This window comes from Acinonyx jubatus, chromosome X, assembly GCF_027475565.1.
Source record: "Acinonyx jubatus isolate Ajub_Pintada_27869175 chromosome X, VMU_Ajub_asm_v1.0, whole genome shotgun sequence".
Taxonomy (NCBI): Eukaryota; Metazoa; Chordata; class Mammalia; order Carnivora; family Felidae; genus Acinonyx; species Acinonyx jubatus.
Window position 1 is genome coordinate 78333035 of NC_069389.1, and position 27280 is coordinate 78360314.

The following is a 27280-nucleotide window of genomic DNA, read 5'->3' on the forward strand; positions in this document are numbered from 1 at the left end:
GGAATCTTCATCTGTAAAATGGAGGGAAATAGTACTTACCTCATAAGGGTTGTTTTGAGGATTGAATGCAATAAAGCACCATGCCAGACATATAGTAAATGCTTATAAAGTATTAACTATTATTTAATTCACCTACAGTGCCCACAATTCTATGCCCATAGTCTTTAAAGAATTTGCAGAGCAAATAGACAACTATTAGTTTATTTAATACATTTCCTTAACATGTTCATTTGCCCATACTTAGCCTACCAAATTTCCAATAATATGAAAAAGCTGTTGCTACAATAGACTCTTTTTTCCCCTAAACTTCATGGTTTTGCATTCCTCTTCCACGACCCTTTTGCTGGTCCCATCTCTGCCTCTTCTCCCACCCAGGAAGACTTGCCCCTACACAAATACCCTGTGTTACTTTAAGATTTCAAAGGGTAAAAATAGAGTAGTCCATTAAAGAGGCATTTGCAGATGGGGGGGGGCTGCCTGGGTGGCTCAGTCAGTTAAGCGTCCAACTCTTGATTTTGCCTCAGGTCATCTCACGGTTTGTGGGATCAAGCCCCACATCAGGCTCTGCACTGACAGTGTGCAACCTGATTGAGATTCTCTTTCTCTCTGTCCCTTCCACGTGTGCATGTTCTATACCTCAAAATAAATAAATAAACTTAAAAAAGAGGTGTTTGCAGATGTAAGCATTTCCCTTGCCCCAACACCATATTCTGAAACTCCACCTTTTCTAGGAGGAGTATCTAGAGAGATACTCCTTTTCTAGGAGAGTATCTAGAAGATTGCTATGAAACAGAAAGGCCAGCACCTATAGGAGGTTCTGAGAGTTCATTTGCATAATGTATTATTACAATCTCTTCTCTTTGGGTAAGGACAGCAGGTTTTTCAGGTTGGAAGCTGATTCTCACCCCTCACCCTGAACTCCCAGCATTCCAGAGATATTAGGTTACTGAGGCTGGGGAGGATACCTGGGAAAAAATATGTCTGGTCTAGTAGAAAGGCACATTTTTCTGCCCCATGTATCTCTACTCTAGCTCTAATTGGCCTGCCTGGCTCAGTGTGTGTTGCTGTGTTCCCATAGCACCCATAGTTCCCATAGTACTATGTTCCCATAGTACCTTAAGAAACTGATTCACATGACTTTTATGGGCCAAATTATAGTTCTATACCACTTCTGATTTTAATGTAAGGGTATATTAACCACTGGGAAGAAATTTTTGCTTGAATTCCAAAGAGACAGTGGGTTTGTCTGGAGGCCTAATAGATTCTTTCAAAATCACCTTAAACAACAAAGTCAGAAATAGGTTGTTGTCATAAAAAGCTCACACTGCTAAGTCCCTTCATCAGAGATAAAATGAGAAATTGGATTGAAAAAGAAAATATTCACTGCTCCAAAGCAAGTCAATTTACTCTCCCCCAAATTAATTATCCAATCCTTTTAGCCCCAAACAATGGTTGAAGATGGGAAAACCACACGACACATGCCAGGAAATAGGACAATTCTGGCTAATAGCCCTGTTACTTAAAAGAGGGAGCTCCTCCACCATCATGTCCTGACATTGGGTAAAAGGAAGGGAAATGGCTAAAGATAAATTCTTAACATGAACCCAAGAGTAAAACTGGATGGGGATGAGAAGCTTTAGGTCAGATTGTTTGCGGTTTCTCACAGCACTGTGGTAGCAATAATTGGGACGTGCTACTAGGAATTCTCACTTTCCTGGTCTGTGAGGGGTAAGCATTAGTTAGGTAAATGCTGGGATACCATGTCCCAATAGGCAGTGGTCATACTAACCTCAATTCCTTGTTTACTTTAGAGGCATCTGGCTGGCATTCCCATTAACATGCCCAACTGATAGGAGATGTAAACACCGAGACACCCAAGAAAGGTGGATGCATTCATCCACCAGGGGTGTGGGAATGAGCAGAGGGTTGATAAACATTTACTTATTAGAAAATAAAATCCTGTGGGCAAAAACCAGTACCAATGATGATTTAATGTGATCTGGTTTCCCTCCTCTGCCTTTACTCTACCTTGGAGTATTAGCCACCATCCAAACCCCAAACAACATGAAGGTAACGTCCCCTTCTCTCTCTCCTAAAAATAAAATAACAACAAAATACTCAGAACAGTAGGAGACACAAAGCAATCTTCGTTTCTCCCATACGTTAGAAACATTTTCAATTACAGTTCACCTTTTCTGAGATCCACATCAACTAGTAAAACACCAAGCGCACAGAAAGGCCAGTTTGGAGGGAATTCCTGAAAATGAGGCTCCAAGTGAGAGATTTTACTCAACCACTCCATTCCATAAGCTGGAGGCAGGCCTATGCAGATCCATGAAAAAGAGTCATTCTGGCTTATGCCCTGAAGGATCCTACTAGGCACTCCCTCCTCAGAGTGTGCCTATGAAGAGCCGCTAGAAAAGAGAAGTTTTTGATGAATGATCACTAGTAAAATCCTGATGGAGAAATAACTTGTTTGAGGAGCAGCTCTTTTAATGGGGTTTTCTTTTTAAACCAGAGTTTCTCCTTGGATTTTTAAAAATCCAGCCAGGCTTACAGTTACAGGTTCCACATTAATCAGCCAGTTTCCTGGGAGGTACTGATAGCTAGCAAGTTGTCACAACCTCTTATCAGTCAGGATATATTCTAGTGGGATTCTGGGCTTTCAACCATAGGAAAGCTCAGTAATGCCTCAAGCAAATGAACAGAGCTACAATAACACACACAGAAAGCCTAAAGTGCTTGGAGATAAATTATCCCCAAGGGAAGCCAGACAACTGACCTGGGTGGGAGGGGTGTTTACCGTATCCTCGGCCCTTCTAGGTATATAACAGCTACCCTGGTTTCCAAACATAGCAGTCAATCTTAAGGAAATAAAACCTATCTGGGAGCTGCTCTTTCTTCTTATAGGTTTACCTATAAGAAAATTTAAGAAAATGTCCCGGTGGGTACTCACCTATGAGCCTCATCCTCTCCTTCAATTTCACAGTTGCTCTTGGCAAAATCCAACCTATCCCCAAATACCCAGAAGATAGAATCAGACAATGCTTTGCCTTGCTTCAGCATCACAGGATGGTTCTGAGTTCTCAACCCTGCCCCGGGGGTGCTGGTGGCAGCAGACACAATGGAGGTAGTCTACTACATTGTGGGTAAAGAGTGATCGCAATGGGTGCAAGTACTGGAAGAAAAGGAGCATGAAGCCAATGGAAATCAGATAAGCAATGATGAGCTGCAAAGCAATCAAGGAATGACAGTAATTCAGCAACACTTTCACTCCAAAGAACTTGAAAACCAAAACCATGATCACATTTTCTACCAATCTCACAATATAGTGCAGGCCCATATGTCCCCAGTTCTGACCTTTGTCAACAAGGTCCCTATCTGCCAATTTCAACTGCAAAGCTGACCAGCAAGAGAAGTTGATGCCAGCATAGAGGACGGTAATAGAAATCAGCACCACCAGGGTGCCGACCCGGCTGAAATTCTTCTCAATGTTATTGGGCATCTGGGCACCACTCCTCCAGAACTTCACCCAAGGCTCAAAGAGGATGATCAGGAAGTCAAGCAATAAGAAGGGCACAGCTTTCAATTTCAATGTGGCTGAGAAGAGCACCAGAATCACGAGGCGGGAAGTGATCTCCAATGTCCGCCAGATGGTGATGCAGAGGACTTCTAATGGCCCAAGGCGAATCTTGTATTCATCATACTTGATCTGGATAGCCAACATATTGCAGAGGGTAGCCCCATAGGTGACAGATATCAGGGAAAAGACCATTAGCACAGCTGTAAAAAACAAACAAACAAACAAAAAAACCAGAAAAAATTGACAATCAGACTATGTTGGTGAAGCATAGACTCTGACCCAGAGGTCCAGAGAGGTCATAGGTGAGACTTGAGGGCCCAGTTAAGAGCAAACTCATGTATGAACACAGCTATGTTAGAACAGAAAACAGCATGCACAGGGGTGCCTGGGTGGCTCAGTCAGTTAAGTGTCTGACTCTTGGTTTTGGCTCAGGTCATCTCACAGTTCGTGAGATAGAGCCCTGCATTAGGCTTCATGCTGACAGTTTAGAGCCTGCTTGGGAGTCTCTCTCTCCTCTCCCTCTGGTCCTTCCTCTGCTCAGGTGTGCAAGCTCTCTCTCTCAAATATTAAACAAATTTTTTTAAAAAGAAAACAGCATGCACAGAAAAAAATGGGAATAAACTGAAATATATTTTTTTGTGATAGGTATTATACCACTTTTAAAAACCTTTTTTCTATTTTCTAAATTTCCCACAATTAACACACACTGTAATACTTTAATAATCATCTAAACATACAAAATGAACTTTGTAAAGTTTATTTACTTCAGAGAGACAAAGAGAGCCTGAGTGGGGAAGGGGCAGAGAAAGAGGGAGAGAGAATCCCAAGCAGGCTCTGTGCTGTCAGCACAGAGCCCAACATGGGGCTCAAACTCACAAAACTGTGAGATCATAACCTGAGTGGAAATCAAGAGTCAGAGGTTTGACTGTGGCACCCCACAAAATGAACTTTTTAAAAACAGTGGATCCCAAAACTAGCATTGAGAGGTCACTAACAAAAGAAGAGCATATATACAGGGGATAGGGCAGCATCTACTTGATGAAACAGGCTTTTGAGCAAACAATGAAGGCAGAAGGAGTTCTGAAAAAATCCAGTCCTAGGAAATTCATGGGAGTGCCTTTGATTATAGATGTCCCTTCTTTGGCATACATCCTCTTTAAGGAACTAATTTTGTATGTGCTTGTAGAATGTGTCAGAATGTATACTGTAAATTCCATGAAGGCAGAAAAGATCATGTCTATTTTGTTCACTGCCTGTATCCCCAGAGTCTAACATACTGCCTGGAACATAGTAGGTGCTCACTGTTTGTGGAATTAATGAGGAATTCTGAGTTTAGAAAGGCAGCATAACATATCTACAATTAGAAGCCTTTGGTTCAGCTCTGTGAAAGCTGTGTGAAAGTCACTGAATATCTATGTGCCTTAATTCCCCAATTTACTGAGTTACTCTAGAATTGTTTGCATTAATCATCAGCAATATCAATTTATCACCCAGGTGCTTTGGTATATTTTAGGAATCTCCAAAATTCTACCAGAGTGGTTTAAAAATTAAAAACAAAATCATAGCCCATAACATCCATACGACTATATAGAGTTGGCCCTCAAGGGTCAGGGTGCTCCATAACTTGCTACATGAAGTCTCAACTATAAGTCACACAATGGCCCTTTATTTTTACTCCTTTCTATCAAAGAATACCAATCACTAAGAAAAATCTAGTGCTCTCAAGTAGAGTGAGAGGCCTGAGGGGTAACTCATCCAAAAAAAAAAAAAAAAAAAAAAGCTGGAACTTTCTGTTCCCATAAAAATACTGGATCCAGGGAACTGGAGGCATGGAGATGTCAACTTAATCTGCAAGAAAAGTGAAGACTTCCCCATGGAAACCCAAAAAGCAGCACAGCTTTGTTTGCAAGATCCTTTTCAGCTCTAAGTAGAGTGTTGGAATCTCAAAGACTGGAATGAGAGACTCTCTTGAAGTGTCTACCCTTAGCCTTATTTTTATTATTTTTCCATGTTTATTGAGATATAATTGACATATAATATTGTATTAGTTTAAGGTGTACAACATAATGATTTGATATATTCAGCATTATAAACCACTCTTAGTCCCAGCCTTAAGAATTGAAGCTCCTTGTGGACTTGGGAACATCAGAGTGTATATACATGTAGCTAAGTGTGGTGATGCTTTCCCTTAAATTAAAACTCATTTATTGATAGTAATGTAATACAAGGAAGAAAGCCTGATGCTTCCCATAAATGTAAAAACACCTTCCATCTGTCTCCCTACAAATAGACTCATGCCATAAGATATCATAATGCTGTTAGTGAATTTGCTCATCTACACTGATCCAGATGGCCTCCAACAGAAAAAGAGATTAGAAAAGGGATAGCAAGGAGAAGACAGAAGAGTGGATGAAAATGAGGAAAACGAAACCAAAAAACTGGTTGCAAAACCTTAAGAGATGGTACTGTCAGAAAGTTTTTAATAGGAGAAATCACCAAAGAATCTAAAACAAGGCCTTGGAGAAAGTTTCCCTTATATTCTTTGTATACTGATATACGACTAGAAACATGGGTTCTGCAGGCAGACATCCTGGAGTCCAGTCCAATCTTTTCCAACTATTACTTATGAAACCATGGGGAATTTTCTTAACCTCTCAGGGACCCTCTTTCCCCATTTGTTAAAATGGGGATGACAATAATTATATCACAGGGCTGTTGTAAAAATTAAAATAATCACTTATAAAGGGTTTAGAGCAATGTTCAGAACACAGTAAATGCTATCTGCTAGCTCCTATCATTATCATCATTCCCTGTTTCCAAAATGTGTAATACATGCATTTCCCCTACTTAGGCACTACCCTGACACTTAGGAAGTCAGGTGATTTAAAAATTAATGGAATACATAGAAATAAGCCTTACAAAAATGTGCAAAACCTACAGGAAGAAAATTATACAACTTCACTAAAGTACATTTCATTACATATTTTTTAATGTACTTCAGTAAACTTGTATAGTTTTCTTGCTATAGGCCTTGCACACTTATGGTATAGATTGTGGTGATATTTCACGGATGTATACTTATCTCCAGATTCATCAAAGTGGATAAGTTTAAATAGGTAGAGACTTTTGTCAATAATACCTCAATACAGTGACTTAAAAATATTTAACAAAATGGAGAGATATATCATCTTCTAATATGAAACCAATTGATCCTGTAAAGATGTAAATTCCCTCCAAAATAACCTAAATAATTAAACGCAATCCCAATATACAGTCTCAATGAAATGTTGTTTTTTTCTTTTGTTGGTGTTATTGTTTTGTGTTTTGGTGGGAGAAGTGACAAATTGATTGTGGAAATTCATCTATTTGGAAGATTAGGCTAAATTGACCTAACAGGAGCTGTTAAAGGCCTTTGTAAGAAGTACACACAATCTAAAAGCAACAAGGAACTTAAATACATAAAAATTTAATACTTCAGAAAGCCAGAATATATAATTATATTGTGTATCTTATATGGTGTGTTGCACATGTATGTCACACCTTTTACATGTATAACATGTACATGTACTTTTAAATCATTTTTTTAATGTTGGGGCCCCTGGGTGGCTCAGTCGATTAAGTGTCTGACATCGGTCCAGGTCATGATCTCACAGTTCGTGGGTTCGAGCCCCACATCGGGCTCTGTGCTGACAGCTTAGAGCCTGGAGCCTGCTTCGAATTCTGTGTCTCCCTCTCTCTCTGTTCCTCCCCCACTCATGCTCTGTCTCTCTCTCTCCTTCAAAAATAAATAAAAAAACATTAATGAAAAAATTTTAATACAAAAATTAATTTAATATTTATTTTTGAGAGAGAGAGAGAAAGAATGGGAGTGAGGGAGGAGCAGAGAGAGAAAGAGGGGGACACAGAATCTGAAGCAGGCTCCAGGCTCTGAGCTGTCAGCACAGACCCCGATGTGGGGCTCGAACCCACGAACTGTGAGATCATGACCTGAGCCAAAGTCCAACACTTAACGGACTGAGCCACTCAGACACCCCAATGCACTTTTAAAATGTATATATGTACACACATATAAAACATTACACAAATGTATACATACACATTTATCTACAGCAGAGAAAGGATTAATACCAGAATAAGAAAATAACTCCTACAAATTAATAAGAAAAAGACAACCCACTAAAAAGTGTCAGTAAGAACATAAACAATTTAAAGAACACAAGAACCAACCATGAAAAGATGTTCAGCTTCCCTCACAATTTAAAGCAAGTGATTTAACTAGTCAGTTTTTTAATTTTATAATTATACAACTAAATAATATTAAGTTTAACATATAAAGAAAAAACATATTCATACACTACATGTGGGAATATAAATTCATACAACCTTTTGGGAGGGCTCTCTGATAAAATTCCAAACATGCATATCCTTTCACCCAGTACTTCTATTGCTAAGAATTTAGCCTATGATGTCTCATTCCAGTACACAGATACTTAGAAAGATCTTCACTGGAGCAGTTTAGAATTAGAAAAAACTTTTTTGAATGGAAAAATTAGAAACAAAATTTAATCCTACCAATAGATTAGGGAACAAGAAAGAATGGTCCAATTCATATAAGGAAAATGTACATTATATATACATATATAAATAACCACTAAAGAAAAATAGATTGGCATACTTTTGAAAAAGTCATGTTGCTGAACAAAATGATTAATACAGTCCTTTTTGACAAAAGTACATAGATGTATATATTGTATGTATGTTTATATAGTAAAAAAATAAGTCTGGAAGGATGTATACTGAATAGTTAACAGAGATTACCTTTGGGGAGCAAAATTACATCTCTTATTTCATATATATATTCTGTGTGGTTTTGAATTTTTACTATAATCATGTCTGATTTTTATAATTAAAAAAATAAGGACTAAAAACAGTAACACATGGTCATAGTAAAAATTTTAAACCATATACATTTCAAACCATATAGAAGGATATAAAGTAAAAGGTAAAAGTCAACGGACTTCTCATTTTCACTGCCCAGAGGTAAATAGTTTCTTGCATATCTTTCCAGAAATTTTCTATGCATATAGGACTACTTGTAGGTCAATTGGTTTGTGCATGTATTACTTTTGTAATGTATACATATTTTAATTAGATGATTTGATGACCTTCAAAATTCTCAGGAGGAAAAACATCATCATATCCTTTTCTCTTCACACTACTGTCAATTCTAGGTATGTAAAAAGCATGAAGACCAACAGAACATCATGAACAATTTGTAGTGGAGAAAAGGGAACAAATTCCCTCTTTACATTTATTTGCGGCATGGGGCTTTGCCACACAGGATCAGTATCTAATAATGAGGAAATGGTTCAAAGCTGTACTCACAGCTGTACAAGCTCCAACCCAAGCAGATGAAGCTAATCTTGGGCTGTTAAAACTCATTAACAGTGCTTTATCTTGACTTTGAAAACACTGACTCACATTTCCTCCTCTCCTAGAGGTCTTACTCATCTCAGGAGCCCTCTTTTACAAGTGGAAAATTAAGACTGTGACCTCTTGGGTAACTTACTCCCCAAATCACACAGAAGGTCAGAACTGGGAGCAAGCCTCATTCTCATCAGGATTCATTCCACACCCCTTTTCCTTCTCCCCACTGGAGTGATGACATCAGTGGTTCCCAAATGCAGCTGCTCAGAATCAACTGGGGTATTTAAAAAAGATACAGATTCCTGGCCTCCCCACAGAGAGTGAATCAGGTCTGAGTAGGAGATATATATATTTTTTAAAGGGGCTTTCATTCAGCAATATGTTTTCTCATGATCAGTAATATTTGGGAAACTCTTATTAAAAGATGACCATCCCTAAAGCAAATCAAACAAAAAAAACCTTAGTATAATTTAAACACCCTGGGCTAGGGAAAATGTCCTACTGAGTTCTGGTATTATCAGCTTCTTCTGGGCCCAGAGAGAGTTTATTGTTAGTCTAAATGGATTACCCCAGTTTAAGAAATGTGGGAGGCCTAAATGTCTGGCTCCTGAAGTTCTCTAACAGTGCTGTCCACCAGAACTTTGTGCAATGGTGGAAATGTTGTGTAATACCTGTGCTGTCCAATACAGTAACCACTAATCACAGACAGCTAGTGAACATTTAAAATGTGGCTAGTATGACTGAGGAAGTAATTTTTTTATTTTTCATTTTAATTTAAATAACTACATGAGGCCAGTATATTAGATAGCTCAGGTCTGAAGTTCCTTTTTTTATTAAAATTTTTTTTACTGTTTATTTATTTTTGAGAAAAGAGAGACAGCATGAGCAGGGGAGGAGAGAGAAAGAGGGAGACACAGAATCTGAAACAGGATCCAGGCTCTGAGCTGAGCCAGAGCCCTACATAGGGCTCGAACTCACAGACCGTGAGATCATGTCAGGTCTAAAGTTCTACGACCCCTGATTTAAATGGAGCCCTCCCCTCTCCTGACCCTACTCACCTCTACCCAGGGGGACCTCTGCAGAGATCAGAGTCACATAGAGCTGATAGGTCAGCTGGGGCACTGAGCCCAGGAAGGCTTGGATCTGTGACATACGTTTGTAGGCATTGCGGTGCATAGCCAGGGTCCGGATGGAGTGGCCCACCTCCCATTCTATCAGCACCTCCTCGCCATTTATTAGCATCTTCTTTCGGGTGAGGCTGACATAGGGCTCCTCCTGCCCCTCTTTCTTCCACAGTGTGAGGTACTTAATTATGGCCTCCAAACATCTGTGGAAGTAAAGCATCACAGGCACTTAACTAAAGCTGTCCTGGGAAGGAAGGCTGTAGTGGGGGTGAGAGGAGAATAATACATAAACTTGGGGAGTTTGTGCTACTTTTTACCATTCCTTTTTTCCCATTCTACTCATTTGTCATGAATCAAAGAGTTGGTCATGCCTTCTACAAGTTACTTGAGTCTAAATCTTTTTGTCCAGTTGGTCATCTACTGACTTAAGAACACCATTTCAGAGTGGGTTTTTTTTTTTTTTTTTGAAGATTTAAGGAATTGCTTTGTCTCAAGAACAGGTATATGGTAGGGGAACCTGGGTGGCTCAGTTGGTTAAGCATCCGACTTCAGCTCAGGTTCTGATCTCACGGTTTGTGGGTTTGAGCCCCACAGCGGGCTCTGTGCTGACAGCCCAGAGCCTGAAGTCTGCTTCAGATTCTGTGTCTCCCTCTCTCTCTGCCCCTCCCATGCTCATGCTCTGTCTCTATCAAAAATAAACATTAAAAATTTTTAAATAAAAAAATAGGACTATGGTAGAAAAGTGCCTTGAACACAAAGATATTATGTAAATAATGTGAGAGAAAATGATAAAGTTTTTTTTTTTTAAGACTCTGTGGGTGATTTTTTTTCCTTCCAAACTTTTAAATTCTAGTCAGTTAACATACAGTGCAATATTGATTTCAGTACAATTAAGTAATTCATCAATTACATACAAAAAATATGGAACGCTTCATGAATTTGCAGGTCATCCTTGTGCAGAGACCATGCTAATCTTCGTTGTATCATTCCAATTTTAGTATATGTGCTGCCAAAGTGAGCACAATGATGAAGGTTCTTAGAGGCCCTGGTTTTCATAACACCTCAAGTTCCTGAGGTAATGTTTTCTTTATGCAAAGCATTTACCTCCATACTTGGGGCTTTTGAGTTCTGCTTTTTTCAAGACAAAGCTGACAACTATAACTGTCTGGCCAAAACGTCTTACATCTAGAAAACACATCAGCTATACAGTGATGCCACTCAATAACAAAGGTACTTAAAAGACTTGACAACTCAGAACTGAATGTGCTCCATACCTAGGGAACATCAAAAGCTCTAAAAGTTGCTTCAGGGGGGCCTCTTGACCTATCTGGTGCCAAAAACCTTTTAAACTTCTTTATTTACAAGAGGAAAACATCCTTATGAAAGCCTACCAACCTTAGTGATAAGTGTGATAGCGATAAGACAATATTTCCTGCTGTATCCCTCCCATCTCCCCCATGTAAATCAGAAATCCGTAAGCAATTCTGATGTGGTGAATAGAAGAAAAGCAACTAGAACATTTTGTTTCAGAACATCTTAGTTATCACTTCCTCCACTCACCCTGACAGGAATGGAAACTGTGGACCATTATGATAAGAACAGCTATGGTGAAAATTAAGCCATCTTTCCTGATTAAGGGCATGGGTTGTATTTATCTTACCCACCACACTTACCACATGGTGAGTATTTGATCAATATTTTCTGAGCAAATGAAAGAGTAAGAAGGAAGAAAAGAATGCAGGGTGAGAAATGATGGGAGGAGAGGATGATCATAATGGTAATGTAATTTAATGGAAAAAATAGGCTAAAGATGAGCTCAGAGATTTATATGCTTTGTAGGCCTTTGGCTCCCAACAGGAAGGTTTGGAATATGTGCTGGCTGCCATTCTCCACAGGATCCTTTGAGACTGGGGCATATGTGTTATTCTGAAGCATGATGTTTCAAACTCTAAAATCTGGGAAAGGAAAAGATGGAAGGAAGAGAGAACAGAGTAGAAAAAAGCTAAATGCGTTTCCAACAAAAGATTTTAGATTTTTAACCAAGGCTCATCAGTGCTATTCCTGAATAAAATATTGGGGGAGGTAGTGACACAAAGCATTCTGTTTATGCTTCTAAAGGCTGTTTACTAGTTTAAGTAAGGGTGTTTGCCTTGCTTCTAAGCTTCAGTAAATTAGAGTACATTTTCATTTTCAGAAGTAGCTTTGCTTTTCAGATAAGGGAGCCAGGCCCTCTAAATACCTCCCTCCATGTGCCTAATAGCACTAATCAAGTTCCTCTCTACCAAAAAGTAATTTGCCTTGAAAATAAGCATATCAAGGATACAATTTACGAGCTTTTAATATTTCTTCCCTGCTGTCAGGTTAGCTGAGATTATAAATGCTTTCCAATCATTTCTAGTGAAAGCTAAATAACAAAAATGAAATACAGTACACAACACTCCAAATGGAACATCCACATCAAAGATGGCTTGGGAGCCCACAAAGCAAAGGAGGGAAGTCTAAACTATGGACTGGGGCAGGACTTGCTGAAATTTGTATCTTGACAGTGCTTGATCTGTTAATTCAATATACTGCATTTGAAAAGGGAGAGAAGAATGGTTTCCTTGCTCCTCTAGTGACATCTATAAATTTCTTTGCCAAGTTCAAGATGAGGTCTGTTGCAGCTTACCTTCAAAGATTTAGAATTGGAAAGGACCTTTGGATTCCTTAGTCCGAAGGGTGCATATAGGCCAGCTGAGTCACATCTCACCAACAGCTATGGTTTGGCCCATACTGTGTTTTTATGTAATGAGTCAAATTACCAAAATTTAAAATGATGTTTCATATAATATCCTGTCTTGGAATCTCCTCCTGAAAGTTGGGGAATCTGGCAACATTGTGTCTAAATTCTAACAGTGTAACAATGGGTTGGAAATGTAGTGCAGCTGCCTCCTTTAGGCAAATCATGCAGACTCCATCTTGCCACTGCTATTCACCGCTCTATACTATTTCTCTAACACTGAGATTTTGTTTTCCTTTATCATCACACATTGAAGCTACTGGTTTTCCCATACTTGGCCTGCTTCACTCATTTATGAGACCTGCCTGGCTCTTGTAAGCATTTGTCTTTGAGACCCATGATCTAGCCCAACCCATTTATTGTACAGATGAAGAAACTGGGGCCTAAGGCATTTTCAGAAATTTCACCAAAGCCATGCAACTAGTCAATGACACAGGGCTAGACTCCAAGCCACTGGAATTCCAGACTACTATTTCTGTTGATATCCAATATTTTCTCTAATGGAGCCTGATCAATCCCTCCTTGAACATAAATTGATTTAAATTTTTTTTTAAGTAGGGGAGTTCCATCCTTAAACAGTTTCACACTGTGTTTAGTTCTGTAATGATGAAATATCTTCCCACTGCAATTACATCAACACTCTGACACATTCTTCAGCTGATTGCAGGTTTCTGCCTCTCTTGCAATCAAGACAAACCTGGTCCATTCCTTCCTCCTGACTTCATAAGTTTTGCAATGTCTCCCTGCCTTGAAAATCTCATAGCATCCAGATGAGACTGCTGACACAGATGCCTGTCTCCCTAAGATAAGGCACATTCTCATCCCTTCAAGGCAATCTTAATGGAAAGACTTGATACTATTATATTGCGCTACAGTATCCAGATGGAGAGATGGACTATCTTTCTTTGCCCCCTCTAACCATGTACCTTTATTGCAGAAAGATACAAAGTGATAAACAGGAGACTGATGAACCAATACAGAAAATGAACTACAGGGTGCCTGGGTGGCTCAGTTGGTTAAGTTTCCGACTTCCTTTGGCTCAGGCTCAGGTCATGATCTTGTGGTTCATGAGTTCAAGCCCCACATCAGGCTCTGTGCTGACAGCTCAGAGCCTGAAGCCTGCTTTGGATTCTGTGTCTCCCTCTCTCTCTCTGCCCCTCCCCACTCATGCTCTCTTTAAAAAATAAACATTTAAAAAATGAACTACAATGGGTTGGGGTACTAGACAACCACAGATAGCTTAAAATATTTCCTGGATGCCAAATAACTGGAAAATTTGGAAATGGCAGCAGCACCAGCCCAAGCAGCTCAGGGTAAAGAAATTGAATGTGAGATCCAATTTATAGAGTGTTTTAAAAGGCAGAGTCAAACTAACACACTCTGAAGTTACGGCCCGTGTGCACAGGTTGACCTCATCAGCTGGTCCTCCCGATACCAATTTTCACAATTCAAATCCAAATAGCAAACACTGTCTAATGAAGTCTTATCAGTGGTACCGTACCTGGTTTTACAACATAGGTACATGGCACATGTTCATTGCGGTGGCATTTAAGGTTTCAGATAAAGTTTTTTTTTAGATGGTAGGCAGGGAAGCCAAGAGTGGAATGGAATGGGAGAAATGATTAGATCAGAGACACAGTTTCAGTCTTGTGAATATTAGCTTCATCTTTCTCTGCATAAATCGGATGGGGGAGAAATTCAAAAGTTGCTCACCGGGGTGCCTAGATAATTCAGTCGGTTAAGTGTCCCACTTTGGCTCAAGTCATGATCTCCCAGTTCGTGAGTTTGAGCCCTGCATCCGGCTCTGTGCTGACAGCTCAGAGCCTGGAGCCTGCTTCAGATTGTTTCTCCCTCTCTTTCTGCCCCTCTCCCACTCGTGCACGCTCTCTCTCTCAAAAATAAATAAACAATTAAAATTTTTTTTTTTAAAGTAAAAAGTTGCTCACCTGACAATAGGTCCCAAGAGGATTAGATGCATAAACAATGATAGCGGCTTGTCTTTGGCCAGATCTCTGTGGACAAAAATGAGGGTCAACTGGACCATAATGGATGAAAACATAAAGAAGGATAAGGTGTATGTCATCCAGTAGGTTTCACTATTCTTACGATAGATTCTAACCATGTACAAGGCAGATGCAGCCTCCCCACAGTACAAAAAGGTAGAGAAGAGGATGCCAAATGGAAAGGTAAATCGGGGGTTGGCCCCACGGATGACATCTTCCTCCAGAGATGAAATTGGATCCATGTTAGGCTCCTCAGGAATTTCAAAAACTCGGTCCATTGTCGAGGTTCTGAGTGTTGCAGTCTGGTCTTCAGAGCAACCCCCACCCCACCCAAGGGAACCCTGTAGCCACTGCAGTTCAAGTATCGGTGAAGAGAGCTGTCAAGTACAATTCCAGAACGGAGATCTGTTAGAGCAGGAGACCCCTCTTCCTAGTCTCAAGTTACACTTGGAGTCTGGGATGGTGAGTCCAGAAGTACCACTTTGAACTTGACTCTTCATTGGCCCAGGATTCCAATCGTCCACATACGTGCTGTGAAACCTGGGCAAGGCAAAAGCAAGCATTTTAGCGCCCAGTCCGAAGTCCAATTCCAGGCACGTGAAAGGCCATGGGGACTTCTGTTTCCTGTGCCGCTTCTTGGCGCAGCCCCCCCAGGGAGGGGGGTAGCCACTCTGTCCCGGCACCAACACTCGGCAGCTACTCCGGACGAGTCCTGACCAGTATGCCCTCTCAAACCGGCCGAGAACTGAACCAGGGCGGAAGAGCGGGTGCAGCCTGAGCGTCCCTTCGGGGGTTCATTTCAGTGCCCAGGTATCCTAGCCATCGCTAGGCTCTGGCTATTAGCTTGCCTGCTCGCCGGCGCTCTCTCCAGGACGTGCGAAGAGTCGAGGGTACTCGGGGGACTCCACGGATTCCCCAAGCCCCGCCCCCAAGGCAGCTAGCAGGCCGGGGCCCAGAGCGCAATCTCCAATCTCCCAGGAGAGAAGCAGGGCGCGCGCGGTAGGATCAACACAAGGCTAAACGTACTTCTTCTCTACAGAGAAACTTTGCTAGCTAGAAGCACGACGTGCGGGACGCCAGCCCCGGAGGGCAAAGGCAGATGTCACCAAACTCTTGGGTGCCGCCTGCCGCTGGGGTCCTCCCTGGTCTGCAGTTCTAGCTGCGGGAGGTCGGCGGCTTCAGGAACTCAGGCAATTATGGCGGGGACGGGCGAAGTGGGAGGGACAGCTGGGGCCTAGCAAAAAACCAGCCTGCGAGTTCCAGGGCAGGCAGCCCAAGGATGCGCCGGGCGGAGAGGCGTGGCAAAAAAGGGCTTGGGCCAGTCTTCGGAATCGCTTTCCACCACGAACCCGGAATCCCAGAGGGAGCCACAGCTTTCCTCTTCCCCAAAAGCAGCAGACGCTCACTTCTACCCCGCCCTCCCGAACTAGCTCGCTTGCACACTTGCTCAACCCACGCTGTTAGGCAGGTGCGTCTCTGTCTGACTCAGGGTTGAACTTCCCTAGGTCCTATTGCCCTCCAGATAATATCATGGTGGGGTGGGGCGGAGGAGACCTGAGAGGCAATTGGGCCATAGTTTCCTTTCTGGGCAAGACTGTGTGCAGCAAAGGTAAGATAGAAACGGCTAGTGGGGTGTCAGGACTCAAGGTCAGTCTACAGACACCTGAAAACTCATATGCTTTGATCTCCCCATTTGCAAGATGAGGCCAGGATAGGAACTTTAAAATGAACTTTCAGGTCTTTGGCTGGAAGGTTCTGAAGACGTGCCAAATTCTAAATAGACTGGAGACGAGCCAAAGGAACCGCTAGTAAAAACTGAGAAGGATGTCTTACAGAGCTCAGAATATTGCCAGGATTCTTAAGATCACCCCTCCCCCACCTCACTGAGCTTTTGTTTTCATGCCTTCATTTGCATAATTCTAAATCCCAGAGAAAAAGAGAAAACATCTGCCTCCTGGTAAATAATGTAGCCTCCTGTGCCAATCTCCTTTTGCTGCAGGAAGTCATTAAAAAGAATCTATGTGAGGAGTGGCCAACTAGCAGCCACCAAAATGATGGCCTCGAGAAAAATTTATTCTTGGCGTGGTGTTGAATTTGAAGATTTCTGCAATTGCTGTTCCCTTTCCCCAGGGCTGATTCGGGGACAAATCAATGTCTAAATGTTGTTGCCTTTGAAGTAGGCACACTATCTTGGTCTGCATCTGTGCTAGCAGCTGGGTTAAGGGCCGATCCTTCCTCCTTTCCTTTTCACAAGGCAGGCCAACATGCAGAACACTTCACATAGGGTGTTAATTGGCTTGACCTTTCCAACTGGGTTCTCCACCAACAGTACAGGGGGAAGAGCTTCTGGGGGGCTTCTTAGGAACCTGTTCCTCAGATGGATCTCAAGTAGGGTGACAATCTCATCTCAATTTGCTGAGATGGGATAAATTGGTTAAGCTAGCACGGGAGACCAAAGTTTTTCTTTTAGCCTTTCTTCCTTCCCTGTGCCTTCACCACTCCCCAAATACACAAATCTAAAAGGCCTTCCTACTTTGTTCCTAAACAACTCCTTTTGTATGCTATTAAAGGCTTTCTGTTATCACCATGCTGCTTACCTCTCCAACTTCATTGTCCACATTACCCTACCACACGTTCTTTGCTCCAGTCCAGCAAATTTTCTCATTTAATTATACTTGCCTTGCTCACTCCCACCTCTGTGTCTTGAGGTCATTTACAGGCTCTTTCACTCTTTTCTCCATTTATCCAAACCCTAAACTTCTTTCAAGGGTCAGCTCAACGACTACCTCCTCCAGGAAACCTTTCTCCTCCCCAACCCTCACTTTTCTCTTTTTGTGCTCCTGGCACAAGCTTTCTTGCACTAGGCCTTCAACTGTTTCTGTGTTTGCCCTACCTACCCAACAGAAGTTTAGACTGAGGGGGGGATGCTCAATTAATGTTTATTATGGTTCTTGTTGATGACAATAATACTTTAAAAATGGTGATGATGAGGGGGGCCTGGGTGGCTCAGTCAGTTAAGTGTCTGACTTCTGCTCAGGTCATGATCTCCTGGTTTGTGTGCTGAGCCCTGCATTGTGCTCTGTGCTGACAGCTCAGAACCTGAAGCCTGCTTCAGATTCTGTGTCTCCCTCTCTCTCTGCCCCTCCCCTGCTCATTCTCTCTCTCTCTCTCTCTCTCTCTCTCTCTCTCTCTCTCTCTCAAAAATAAACAATTTTTTAAAAAATTGTTTAAAAAATTTTTTGAAGAATTAAAAAAAATGGTGATGATGATGAATTTTCCTCTCCCACACTTCCTCCAGGAAACCATGCAAAACTCAGGCACACTCCTTTCTAAAAGCTGTAGCCACTGTAGCTGGGGCATAAAGTCCTTTGGGACACCTACTGCCTTAGCCATTCAGCTCACAAGAGGATGCCAGCCCACATGATATGTCCCTTCTTCGAGTTCCTACAGCACTTTTTTTTTGTCAACACCATGGTTTACTACCAAATTACAAATTATTTCAAGTATATTAATTTTTATTCCACAACTACATTTTGCCACAATCTCCTTAAAGGCAGAGCCTCTACTGTTACACTTTTTTTTGGATTCCCCCATGGGTGATATAGACCTGTAAGTTTCCTGCCATCTGATACTCCTCACTCACCAGCTACTCTATTTTCAGCTCTAGGACTCTCTTTAGGTCACTAAATCCTCTGGTCTCATTTCTTTGTCCCTTTTGCCTTGCTGGGAGAAACTGAGAATTTGCCCTGTTTCTGTCCAACTCTCTTTCCTTATAGGCAATCTCTCCAGTCCTTTATTCTTCTTAGGAGTAGAGACACTGGAAATGTTGACCGTCATGAGACTACTGAGGCCCTGGGAACACCATCAAAATTAAGACCACTCATCTCCCAAAAACTGGTCATCTGAGGTGATATCCCTAGGCAGCCCCCTGAATACTTGCTAGTGTTCATGGTCAATTTCCTCTTCTTGCAGAACCAAAGTTCTGCAGGCAAGGGAGACCCAAGATTTTACTTTCCCTTGAAACACTTCCAACCCCAACTCAGCAAAAAGAGTCTAAAAGCTCTTGGCATCTTTATTAGCATTCAGAACCCCTCTGAACCATACAAGACTCTGGGATAGGTTTAAGCTTTCAAAGCCACTGAGGGCAGGGCTGACTTGTAAGAGGTAGCTGGCATGCAGGAAAGAGGAAAGGACAGGTGCCTGGGTGGCTCAGTCAGTTAAGCGTCTGACTTCAGCTCAGGTCATAATCTCCTGGTTCGTGAGTTTGGGCCCCGCGTCAGGCTCTGTGCTGACAGTTCAAAGCCTGGAGCCTGCTTCAGATTCTGTGTCTCCCTCTCTCTCTGCCCCTTCCCCGTTCACACTCTGTCTCTCTCACTCTCTCTCAAAAGTAAATAAACATTGCAAAAAATTTAAAGAGGAGAGGAAGGAGTGAAATGTACAAGTGGCTGATAGTTGTCATAGAATACTAGCTGGTGGGAGGTGATGTGCAAGGCCCAGAGAATCTGGTAGCTAGGATGGAACAATGGTTTCCTTCTATAGAAGGCTCAGTTTGAACTGTTAGAATCATAATAATTTTTAATGTTTATTTTTTTCTGAGAGAGAGAGACAGAGTGCGAGCAGGGGAGGAGCAGAGAGAGGGAGACACAGAATCTGAAGCAGGCTCCAGGCTCTGAGCTGTCAGCATAGAGCCAGACACGGGGCTCAAACACACGGACTGTGAGATCATGACCTGAGCTGAAGTTGGACGCTTAACTGACTGAGCCACCCAGGCGCCCAGAACTGTTAGAATATTTAAAAGATATCTAATGCAAAATCAGTTACATAGCCTCTGGACCTTCTCTTTTCACTGTAAGCTCCTTAAGGACAGAGAATTTTTCCTATCCTTTTCAGAGCCACTCCTTCATCAGTATCATCCATAGGTGAGATCTGGGCCTGGAGTTAAAACACAAGGGAGTTCCCTGAAGCCCTTCTCCCTAGCATTTTTGTTTTTTAAAATCTGGTTAAAGGGCATCTGGGTGGGGGTGCCTGGGTTGCTCAGTTGGTTAGTCGGCCAACTTCGGCTCAGGTCATGATCTCACGGTTCATGGGTTTGAGCCCTGCATCAGGCTCTGTGCTGACAGCTTGGAGCCTGGAGCCTGGAGCCTGCTTCAGAATCTGTGATTCCCCCCCCTCTCTGTACCCTTCCCAGCTCATGCTCTGGCTCTGTCTCTCAAAAAATAAATAAACATTAAAAAAAATTAAAAAAAAAAAAGGGCATCTGGGTGGCTAAGTTAAGCATGACTCTTGATTTCATCTCAGGTCATGATCTCACAGTTTGTGGGTTCGAGCCCTGCATCAGGCTCCGCACTGTTAGTGCGGAGCCTGAGGGAGATTCTCTCTCTCCCTTCTGTCTCTGCCCATACCCCACTTGCTCTTTCACAAAATAAATAAATAAACTTTAAAATTTTTAATAAAAATCTGGTTAAAATTACCATCTAAATTAGCATTGTCAGGAAAGAACTGCTATTGCAAAATGTAGCATGGAATTTGGGGACAATGGGTGTTGCCAGGCAGATGGCAAGCTCTACATACATTGCCTAGTAGACGGGAAGGACAGGACAGAGGAGTGTGATAGATAGTATTTATTTTTTAAGTCTTGTTTTTTTTTTTTTTTTAAATAATGGCTATACTGAGATCTAATTCACATACCATACAATTCACCCATTTAAAGGGTAATAGTCAATGGATTTAGTACAAAGTTGTGCAGCCATTACCATTACCTAATTCCAGAACATTTTCATTACCCCCAAAAGAAACCCCATACCCATTAAGCCCTTGCTACCCATTCTGCTCCCCCACCCAGCCCTAGACAACCAGTAATCTACTTTCCATCTCTATGGATTTATCTATTCTGGACATTTCAAATAAATTGAATCATACAATATATGGCCTTTTGTGTGTCTGGCTTCTTTCACTTAGCATAATGTTATCAAAATTCATCCACGTTGTAGAATGTATTAGCATTTCATTTCTTTTTATGGTGAATAATATTCCATTGTATGAATATACCACATTTTGTTTATCCATTTATAAGTTTACGGACATCAGGGTTTGTATTAGGGTTTTCCAGAGAAACAGAACAGGAGGGTAGGGCAGGGCAGGGAGATAGTTTAAAGAATTGGCTCACACCATTATGAGGGCTGCTTTGCAGGGCAGGCAAGCAGGATGCAAATTCAGGAAAGAGTTGATGTTGCAGTCTTGAGTACAAAGGCTGCAAACAGAACTTTTTTTAATTAAGCTTTTAATTTAAATTCCAGTATTATTAACATACAGTGTTATATTAGTTTCAGGTGTATGATATAGTGATTCAACAATTCCATACATTACTCAGCACTCATCAGGACAAATGTACACTCCTTAATTCCCTTCACCTATTTCACCCATTCTGCCCCACCCACCTGCCCTCTGGTAACTATCAGTTTGTTCTCTATTGTTAAGAGTCTGTTTCATAAACAGATGTGAACATATGGGAAGGGGAGGAAAATAAGAAGAGAGGGAAACAAACCACAGAGACTCTTAAAGATAGAGAACAAAGTGAGGGTTGATGGAAGGAGGTGGGTGGAAGATGGGCTAGATGGGTGATGGGTATTAAGAAGGGCACGTGTGATGGGCACTGGGTATTGTATGTTAAGTGATGAATCACTGAATTCTACTCCTGAAACCAATATTGCACTGTACACTAACTAAAATTTAGATAAAAAAGGGTCTGTTTCTTGGTTTGCCTCTCTTTTTTTTTTCTCCCTATGTTGATTTGTTTTGTTTCTTAAGTTCCACATATGAGTGAAATCATATGGTATTTGTCTTTCTCTAATTTATTTCGCTTAGCATTATACTCTCTAGCTCCATCCATGTTGTTGCAAATGGTAAGATTCCATTGTTTTTTATGGCTGTATAATATTCCATTGTACATATAATACATATATACAATATTTGTTGAGGCTTGTTTTATGGCTAACGTGGTATGTTCTGGAAAATGTTCCATGTGCATTTGAAAAGAATATGTATTCTGCTGTATTAAGATAGAATGTTCTGAATATATCTCTTCAATACATCCGGTCCAGTGTGTCATTCAAAGAAACAGGCAGAATTTCTGTGTTGCAGTCTGAAGACAGACTCCTAAGGTCTTCAACTGATTGGATGAGGTCCAGGCACATTATGGAGGGTAAGAGATTTTACTCAAGGTCTACTGATTTAGATGTTGATCACATCCAAAAAAAATACTTTCACAGTACATCTAGACTGCTTTTGACCAAACAACTGGGCACCAAGGCCTAGCCAAGTTGACACATAAAATTAACCATCATAGGGTCATTTTCACTTTTTTGGCTAGTATGAATAGTACACTTAGGAATATTCATATACACCTTTTGCATAAACGTGTTTTCAATTCACATAGGTACATATCTACAGATAAAATGCTGGATCATATGATAACTACAGGTAAACAAAAAGTCACCTGTAGTTTGCTCCCTAGTATAATTCAGTAAGAATTAAACTGTCTGCATACACTTTCATATTCTTTCTTATTGGGCACATTATGCACTCATTGGACCTTGAGGTATTCAACCTTATGGCCAAGGAAAGGAGATATTCCAGCAGGGCCAAGAGGAGAAAGAGACTCCCCCTAGAGTACATGATGAGTCAATGAATGAGTTAAGAGTAGAAAGCAACAGTTAAGATCATGAATCTTGTGCCATTACCAAATTACCTGCCTGGTACTCCTGCCTCTCCTAATTGTCTTCACTACTAAAGGGTCCCCAAACCATAAAAAAACTTCAGCTCTAATTAAAAAAAATTTGAAGATGGAGTTTTTATTACTGGGAGAAGTCAGAGCAGCAGGAAAAGTAGGGTAAATTAGGTTGGAAACGTCAGACCCTGGAAAGAGAAATCAGGTAAACACAGGCTAGTGAGATCACAGTGGGCCAGATAATACACAGTCATGCCTATCAGGACAGAAATCAGGCTGTGCCAAATCTCTCTGACGTAGCAGTGTGTAGTAAAAAGAGTCGCATTATGGACTGGAGTAAAAAACTGCGGGTTTTAAATCTGGATCTGCTTCTAAACCTCTGTGTGTCCTTGGCCCTCTCTGGAATCTCTAAGATGCCTTCTAGCCTAATATCCTGTGACATCTGTGTAGTTAGGTATGGCTAGACATCCTAGAATCTCTGATTTCATGCATAATACTGTGGTTTTATAGCCATCAAGCAACCAAAAACAAGCCAATGACCAAAGAGCCCTTACCAATTTCTCCTAGAGTCCTAGAGATATATTGTCACATGTGAAATATAATATATATAAACATGTTTATAATAGCCAAAGACTGGATGAAAGCTAAATATCCACCAACAAAGGACTGCTTAAATACATTCTGCTCATCTACAAGAAGAATGCAATACTGTGCAGCCATGCAGCCATAAAGATACGCAAGTATCTTTAAGTACTGATATGAAACAGTAGTCTATAGATTAAGTGAAAAAAAAAAGCAAGGTGCAGAATAGTATTTATGGTATGCCACAATTTGTATAAAAATTAAGGGTGTATATATACAAATATACAGACAGTATCTCTGGGAGGATACACACACTCACAAAAACTGGTTAACAGTGACTGACTCCAGGGAAGGGAAATGGACAACTAGGGAGACAGCAGGGAAAATAGGTATTCATCTGTTCAAAACAGAACCTTAACCTGGGGTGCCTGGGTGGCTCTGCTGGTTCAGCATCTGACTTTGGCTCAGGTCATGATCTCACAGTTCGTGAGTTGGAGACCTATGTCGGGCTCTGTGCTGACAGCTCAGAGCCTGGAGCCTGCTTCAGATTCTGTATCTCCCTCCCTTTGACCCCCGCACCCGCCCCTGCTCATGCTCGCTCTCTCTCTCTCTCAAAAATAAGTAAACATTAAAAGAAAATTTAAGAAGAACTTTAACCAACCATGTAACAGACCCATCTTTTTCAACTATCTAATAGAATTTAAGTGAACAAAGTTAGGAGTGATTTTGTTTTTGGAAGTTGAAAGAAGAGTCTAAGGCAATGTTCTTGCTCAGCCTATCTCAGAAGTATGTATGTGGCCATCCCAGGTCTCTAGCTATTTCCTTCGTTCTCTGCCCTCAAGGCTTGAAGGTGTATCTTGAGAGTTGCTTCAGGCAGCTAACTGACAAAGGAAACTGGAGAGGCTAGGAGAAGGTTCTGTTTGGGTGAGGCCTGGAAAGAAGAGTGAAGACAGAAGTTCACAGTGACCAGGAGTTCACAAACTCCCAAGTGAGGTACACAGGAGTTTCTCATTCCTTGAAAAAGCTGTGGCTGATGCCATGGTATATCATGGGGTCACTAATAGCAGGACATATACCATACCAATACCCAGACGAGAAACTGAATTCAATTTTAATTATCAGTCCCCTAGAAGAACAAAAAGAAGTCATTCTTGTTTCTCAAATAAATATCATAAACAGCATTCATTGAAAGTTAGTAACAGTATAAAAAATACAAAGTTTAAAAAGATGAAATTCATAGCCAGTAACTTAACCATAGGTCAATACATTCAGTGAGAAGAACAATCTGTCCTCTATCGAGATTTAATTTATGAAGGATACCCATACGTTAAATTAAGTGAAGAATTAAGCTTTGAAATATAACTCAATAAGCAAAAAGTCTAGGGCCTAGTTTTAATATTGTAAGTGGGAAATTTTAACACTTTTTTTGAAATGCAACTGCTCAACTTTATTATACAAGTTAGAATAAACTAAAAGAGCTTTTTAGTTCAAATAATATTAACAACAACACTGAGTGTCTACTATATGCCAAGTACAGTTGTAAGCTGCTTATGATCTCATTTAATACTCACAATGTCCTTAGGAGATAGGAGCTAGGATCATCTCCAGCTTATGAATAAGGACACTGGAGCACAGAAAAGTTAAGTGTCTTCTCTAAGCTAAAACAGTTTAGATCGTCGGGCTAGGGTTTGAACCCAGGAAGCAGGCTCTAGTGCCTGGGCCCTAGTCATTTCAAACAGCAGAAAAAATTGTGTGATAAACTGAAATATAGGAAATATTAGGAATCAATTTCACAATTTGAAGGACACCAGCCAGAAATAAGACCTGCATTTGTGAAATTCATATCTGAACTGTTTTAACAGTCACCTGGCTGGTTTCTTTACCTAGTTTCTATATGCTACACTTTCCCACATTATCTAGCTTCCTGTGATACCTCTATCATCATGTCACTCCTTTGACCTAAAGCTTCCAAGGGCTCCCTTCTGCCTATCTAATATATCTCAGACCTGAATGTGCATCATACACACCTGAGGAGTTTGCTTAAAATACTGATTTCCTAAGCTGCAACCCCCAAAATTTGATTTAGTAGGTCAGGGTGGGTCCTGGGAATCTGTGTTTTAAGCAAGCCTTGCAAAAACACTGGCTTATGTGGACAAAGCCCAAATATTTTGTTCTGGCATTCAAGGTTGTCCATGACCTGACCCAAAACCACCTAAGTGCTAATATAAATGCTCTATTCTAGAATGCCTATTGTCCTCAAACTTCGCATATAGGAGGTATTTCTAATTCTAAATCTTTGCCTACCCCCTCCAACCCATCTGCAATGACCTTCTGCCTTCTATCCTACTATTCAAACACTCTATATCCTTCAAGGTGAAGCCCAAGTTTCACCTGCTCTACACGTCTCTCCTTAAATTATCCATCCCATAAAGGTATCATTCTTTTTCTGAACAATTAAGTCTCTACTGTCTGACCCCAATCCTTTTGGCATTTAACTGGTTTCAAGAGTATATGCCTTGCTTCCTCAACTAGACTGATGGCTGCCACTACCTACATGTGCCTATTTAAACTAATTAAGATTAAATAAAATTAAAATTTTGGTTCCTCAGTCATACTTGTCACATTTCAAGTGCTCAATAGCCACAGAAAACATTTCCACATCACAGAAAGTTCTAATGGACAGCATGGCAAGAGTCAGCTTATTGCTGTCACGGCTGCCTTTTTACATACTCTAAAGCTAAAGTAAATATGTATCCTGACCACAAAAAGTGATAGATTTTTCCCTTTAAACTGATTCCCATTTCCAGTAAATGGAGCTCAGGAGTTAAGTCTCAAATGTAAATATCATTCTGTATTTCTAATCGAGTTTCAAAATTCTTGGCTTTTCTCAATTCTCTTTCTCCTTGACCTCTCTGCTACATTTGGCATTACATAGAGCAGATTTCCCTCTCCTACTAGAAATGCTCTCCTCCTTTGCTTCCATGACATTGTAATAACAGGAATGATCATCATTAATTTATTGAGCTCTTACCATTTGCCATGCTAAGTACTTTATATACTTCAACAACCACATTAAGTAAATAGTATTATAATTGCCATTTTATAGATGAGGTATCTGAAGTTTGAAGAATATTAATTTGCTCAAGGACACAAAGCTAGTAAGTGGTGGTGCTCAGAACAGAACCCAAACATCTCTTTTAAGGCTCTTCTTAAGGATCATCAGTAGGGGTCCCTAGGTGGCTCAGTCCATTAAGTGTCCACCTCTTGATTTTGGCTCAGGTAATGATCTCACAATTTGTGAGATGGATCCCTGCTTGGGATTCTCTCTGCCTCTCTCCGCCCCTCCCCTGCTCTCTCTCTCTCTCTCTCTCTCTCTCTCTCTCTCTCTCTCAAAATAAATAAATAAACATTTTTTTTAAAAAGTCATTATTAAATCAAAGATCAAAGAGGAAGACCATCAATTCCAACATCGAAAAACAGAAGTAACCCATTCAAGAGTCTCCTCTTTTCTTTTTTGCCTGCCTTTCTAAAGCTTTATCTTATTCTGTGTCACATGCCACTCTGGTAGATTGTCGAGGTCTTAACAGCCTGGGGAATTTAAAGCCAATTACTAAGTAATCGAGAAAAAAGTAACCATAGTAGGTCAGGGAGAGCAGGGACCAGGTACTGCCTTTTGCTTTCAAAAATTCTGTTTTCTCCTAAATACCCTGTAGGCCCTTAACATTAAAATCTGTGTTGTTCAGGACTTACAATTTTGTTTTGAGTATTCTGCCAATAGTCCATTTTAATTATACTGGAGAGCATTTATAGCTTTTCTGTTCTCTAGGCTGGGCTTTGTGTACAGTAGCTGCTGCCAGAACTAGTCAAATAAGACAGTGAAGTGCTGGAGGAGTTTGGCTTGAGGTTGGAACAGTCACCTGCTTATTAGTGTTTCACATTACGTTGTTTACTGATACACTTAAGCAGCATTCCTGGCCAGTAGACAGAGGGTGAAGATGTAGAAGAAAAAGCTTATAGAAACCTAGCCACCTGACTTCATGGTTAAGAGACCATCAA

The 27280-nt window shown here is 40.9% G+C and overlaps 1 protein-coding gene and 1 non-coding gene across 2 annotated transcripts; both read right to left on the bottom strand.

Annotated features, from left to right (window-relative positions):
• Positions 1 to 1117: 1117 nt before the first annotated feature.
• XKRX (XK related X-linked) lies at positions 1118 to 17031 on the bottom strand. The gene is made up of 3 exons (XM_015081728.3): positions 14860 to 17031; positions 10069 to 10337; positions 1118 to 3783 (listed from the first exon to the last, which is right to left on the bottom strand). Exons 1-3 carry the CDS (start codon positions 15192 to 15194, stop codon positions 3038 to 3040), a joined length of 1350 nt encoding a protein of 449 aa, XP_014937214.1. The 5' UTR covers positions 15195 to 17031; the 3' UTR covers positions 1118 to 3037.
• On the bottom strand, positions 11050 to 11156 carry LOC113597525 (U6 spliceosomal RNA). Its single transcript, XR_003418298.1, has one exon. It is a non-coding gene; the product is annotated as a U6 spliceosomal RNA (small nuclear RNA).
• Positions 17032 to 27280: the final 10249 nt, after the last annotated feature.